The sequence below is a fragment of the Ailuropoda melanoleuca genome, chromosome 1 (genome assembly GCF_002007445.2).
Source record: "Ailuropoda melanoleuca isolate Jingjing chromosome 1, ASM200744v2, whole genome shotgun sequence".
NCBI lineage: Eukaryota > Metazoa > Chordata > Mammalia > Carnivora > Ursidae > Ailuropoda > Ailuropoda melanoleuca.
Window position 1 is genome coordinate 71,295,625 of NC_048218.1, and position 4,574 is coordinate 71,300,198.

Sequence of the window (4,574 nt, forward strand, 5' to 3'; positions counted from 1 at the left end):
AGATCCTGGCACAGTTTAAAGCTGTCCGCTTTGAGTTAGGACTTGTTAAGGAGGGTTATGTGAGCTGAAACCCGAGACAACCCTTTTGCTTCTATCTGGAGCCCACATCTTGCCTGGAAATGGGGCATGACCAAGCGAAGGGGTCGCTTGCTGTTTGTATTAAAGGGAAGATGGCCTGTGTGCCTGCCAGCGCGGCCCCCACATGCTTTCTCTATTAGAGCCAAGCGCAGAAACTTATCAAAAACATATGTCTGGTGTTAATCATCTGGACTTGGGCTCCACTTGGGAGTCTAACTAGCTGTCCCTTGGCAGAAGGAATCTGTTGACCTTCTCAGCTTGCTTGAAGAGGGTACAGAGAGGCATTTTCAAACTTTTGGATGCTGGTACAAGGGAATGCCTAGCTGCCCCTAAGTATTGACTAATTAAACAGTCTCCAACACTTGAAGGCTGGAGGCCGCCTGCATCCATTTACTTTGGATGGTGGTGTGATACCCCAGGGAAGTAGCGCCACAGGGGTCTCCCTTAATGGGCGGTGGGCACACATTACTCGATTGATTAACGATTGATTAAGGTCTTGACTTCAGTCCGTTTCAACCCTCCTCAGAAGGAGCTAATAGGAGAACCAGGACTGAATGATTTACTCAACTGCAACTAAAAAAATTTTGAAATCCTTTAAGACATTGACCACAAATCGATCAGAGTAGCCATATCAGATGGGTTCTTGCAAATTAAGTGGCATTTAGTTCATGGAGGGCTGGTAAAAGTTTTGATGGATTTTTAAAAGTGTTCTTTTAATAACAAAAGAGCCAATGACTGAATTCTCAGATTACATGTAATCCACATTCTGCCAAGTCTTTTTTTTGCATATTCCGAAATAACCAGTTCTAAGACGTAGAAGCCTTTACTCTTTTTTCTTTTATTATATTTTCTCAAATAAACTTCCCAAAAGGAAGATATTTTAAGAGCATTTTCAAACATCTTTGGCATCACATAAAAAAGAAATCTCGTGTAAAAAACGAAATGTCATCTGAACTTTTATAATACAAAGGCGCAATCCAATATGAACATATAAAATATATACAAATATAGTGCATGGTCAGTCACTTAATACAGCTCTCTACAAAAAAGTAACTTTTTAGAAATTAAAAAAACCAAAATAACCACTTAATCACAAAAGTCCTCTTCTCTCCCAGTGTCCAAGTTCCTGTTGAGTGTCCCGAGGGGAGAGGTGGGTTGGGAGTTTGCGGGGAGGGGTGACCTGAGCCCCTCAGTTCCGCCACGGCCTCCACATGGAGTCTGCCGTGAGCGAGGGGCCGCTGGAAGGCGACACTGCATTCGGGCCCACGGAGGTCCCGCTGTTGCTGGTGTAGACTGGGATGACGGGGCCGCTGTGAGCGAAGGCCCCGTTGGGGATGAGGAAGGCAAACTGGCCGTCCGGAGCCGGCACCACCTGGAAGCCGCCGAACACCTTAGCGGCTTCTCCAGCGGGGCTGCCCAGCTTGCAGGGCGCGCCGCCGGGAGGGGGCGCCGCGCCCCCGGGGATGGGCACGAGCGGCGGTGGCGGCGCGAATGGCGCGTGCTGCGGACCGCCGGGTCCTGGCGGGGGCGGCGGCGGCGCCTGCAAGGCGGGGTGCGGCTGCCCGGGGTAGGTCATGGCGTTGATCTGGGTCATGCAGTTGGCCAGGTGGCCGAGCAGCCGGGTGCGCACCTCAGTGTTAACGCCCTCGCACGTGGACAGGAAGCGGGTCACCTCGTTCATGCACTCGCTGAAGCCGGCGCGGTACTTCCCCAGCACGCTCGGGTCTGTGCTAAGCGCGGCTGCGGGCCAGAAGGAGACAGACGGGTCACCCAATGGCCCTGGCCCCGAGGCCACCGCCTCCGCCCTGGGAGGTCCCCGCGGCGCTCCTGCCTGACCACCCGCCCGCGGAACAGCCCCCGGCTGGGGCTGGGGGAGGGTGGTGGTTTAGAAAAACCATCCACCTCTCAGCACTAGCTTGGCAACCGAAGCCGAGACGGTTCCTCTCCATTCCCCGCGGCTCTATTTTAACCCATTCAGCCTCGCATCTTCCCCCACCCTCCGCGCGCGCGTAGTGACCTTGGGCAATGCCCTTCCCCCCTCCCCCCGCGCCACCCGGGCCTCATTTCCCCTGTTCTAATGGGGAAGCGGGGTGTGCTAAACCAGATGACCCCCAGGCTCCACGCAGCTCAAAACCGCCACGGTTCTGAGACTTTTCGTCCCCACCCGCTTCCCCCACTGCCAAAGCCGCCCGCCACCCTCGCCGCTACAACCTCTCTCCCTCCCTTTCCGGAACAGTAACAACTTGGAGTTGTGACTATAAATAAGCCCCAGACCGTGGGAACGCGAGAGTGAGCCAAGGCAGTAAAATGTAGCTGAATGCCTCTCACAACCACGGGCGGAAGTCTGGAAGAAATCACCGCGGGGCGAAGGGGACGCCCGCAGAGGGGGACGCTGCAAGCCGCCCTCACCCGTCATCTGCGCCCGCTGCAGGTTTCGGAGGTGCTTCACTGTCATTTCCAGAATGTCCGCCTTCTCCAGCTTGGAATGCCGCGAGCTCTGCACAGAAGAGGAGGCAAGGCACTAAAGTGAGAGCCCTGCCAGCGGCCTCGGAGTCTGGGGTCGCTCCCCTCCCCGGCCGCGGCACGACATCCTCAGACCCTGGAGGGGCCGGGCCCTCGGGCCTCAGAGGAACGCAGTGCAGGCGGGGGCGATCCCGCCGGCGGGGGGGGGNGGGGGGGGGGGGGGAGCGGGCGGGTTTCACGTTCAGTACCTGAGAAATGGTATTTCATTTTAATTAAAAAAAAAAAAAGGCAGCGTTACCACTTACATCTTTCTTAAGAGCATCCAAAATCAGTGTTTTCAGCTGGCTCAGACTTTCATTTATTCTCGCTCTTCGTCTTTTCTCCATGATAGGCTTTGATGACTGTAAAGAAAAAAAAAAGAGAGCCCTGAGTTCCCATGGGATCTGCCATTTCACCCCGGGGTTACAAGGGAGAAGGGAACCCCCCAACCCCGACAATTTCTTAGGGCTGCAGAGAGATAGTGGTACTGCCCTTACCTTTCTGTGCTCAGACGCTGTCTTTGGTTTATCCGGTGTCGTGTTGACACTGGCTGGGGTAGCAGCCACCGGGGACGAGGAATTTTTCTCCATTATATCAGCTGGCATTTTCTGTTGCTTTTTTTTTAATCCCTAGAGAATTTTATTTTTGGAGTTCTTCACACAAAAAAAATTGTTTTGTTTATGTCCCTTTCACTTGAGACTTTCACAAAACTACTGAGCAAGTGCTGAGGGTTTATTATAATATCTTATGGCTACTTGGTGACCGGTAGCGCGATTCCAGGACCAAGGAGAGAGGTAGACGGGGGATTCCACTGTTATCTGCACCAGCTCCGGATCCTGTGTGATCCCCAGGCCCTGGCGGCCTCTATATATATCTGGGACTGCACGCGAACGGCTCGTGTGAAACTTCCCAAACTTTCTTTCCCACAGTAACTTTCAGCCAATGGGAGGAGGAGACACGCGGCACCGCTCGTGGACCGCGCCCCCCCATTGGCCGCCAGGCACAAGGCCTGGCGGCCAATGGCGCGCGCCTGAGCCCGGGGCACCGGAGGCTACAACGTCAATCAAAAGGATTTTAACCCTTTGCTATTCTCCCTGCTGGGCTTTGCTTTAGAGAGGATTTTTCCGCAGGTTTTGCCCCAGTCTAATTTATTTCTTTTGGGGCCAGGGTCTTTGCTCTTTATTTCCTTTCACATGTATAATAGAGCTGCTTTGACACTAATAAGAAATTCATTTGAAATATATTTTTTAAAAAAGATTTAGAAAGACAGGGATAAAAGAGGAGAACGTGAGCAAGGGTTTGAGTTACCGAAACAGCTAAGTGATTTTTCCCGCTCAGACACTATACATTGGGGGGAAGGAGGATAATGAAAATCGATCATGCAGGAAAGGGGCGGGAAAAAAATACTTTTTTGCTTGCAGAAAAAGGAAAAAAATGCCTCCCACCTTACATTTGCGAATTTTCAGAGCAAGGTGTTTTTTTTTGTTGTTGATCCCTCCCGCCTCGCCCGTCCCTCATTCCTCTTCTGGAGTCGGAGCCTTGGATCCCGCGCTTCCCCAGGAAACAATCAGAATAATTTCCAACTGGGCAGAAAGGAAATGGAATTTCAAATGAAAGATGAACAAGAGGGGCTTTGATGGCAAGGCCTCAGGGACGCGCGCGCGCCCTCGCTATCCTTTTCCTTTCCACCCACAAGACTCTCGGTTCTGCGGCCTATTGAGGTGGCGGGCCGGGCGGCAGCCTCTCCCCTCCTTCTCGCCCCGCCGGCGGCCGGGGCAGCCTCAGCACCCCGCGCGCGCGGGCCCTTTAAGAGCTACACCAGCCGAGCTGCAGTTTGACATCAGCCGGCCGGCGAGGGCGCGCCTGGAGCCGGAGCACGTGCCAGGATGTTTTATTGCCGCCGCGGCTGCGGCCGGGCCGGGAGGATGTGTGTGTGCGTGCGTGTGTGAGTGTGTGTGCGCGCGCCCCGGGGGCAGGGAGGCGGGGGGCGGCGG

At 54.0% G+C, this 4,574-nt stretch overlaps 1 protein-coding gene across 1 annotated transcript; it reads right to left on the minus strand.

Moving 5' to 3' along the window:
- Window positions 1-904: 904 nt before the first annotated feature.
- On the minus strand, window positions 905-3,441 carry HES1 (hes family bHLH transcription factor 1). The gene is made up of 4 exons (XM_019804351.2): window positions 3,078-3,441; window positions 2,847-2,942; window positions 2,488-2,575; window positions 905-1,818 (listed from the first exon to the last, which is right to left on the minus strand). The coding sequence occupies exons 1-4, from the start codon at window positions 3,183-3,185 to the stop codon at window positions 1,268-1,270; spliced, it is 843 nt and encodes a 280-aa protein (XP_019659910.2). The 5' UTR covers window positions 3,186-3,441; the 3' UTR covers window positions 905-1,267.
- Window positions 3,442-4,574: the final 1,133 nt, after the last annotated feature.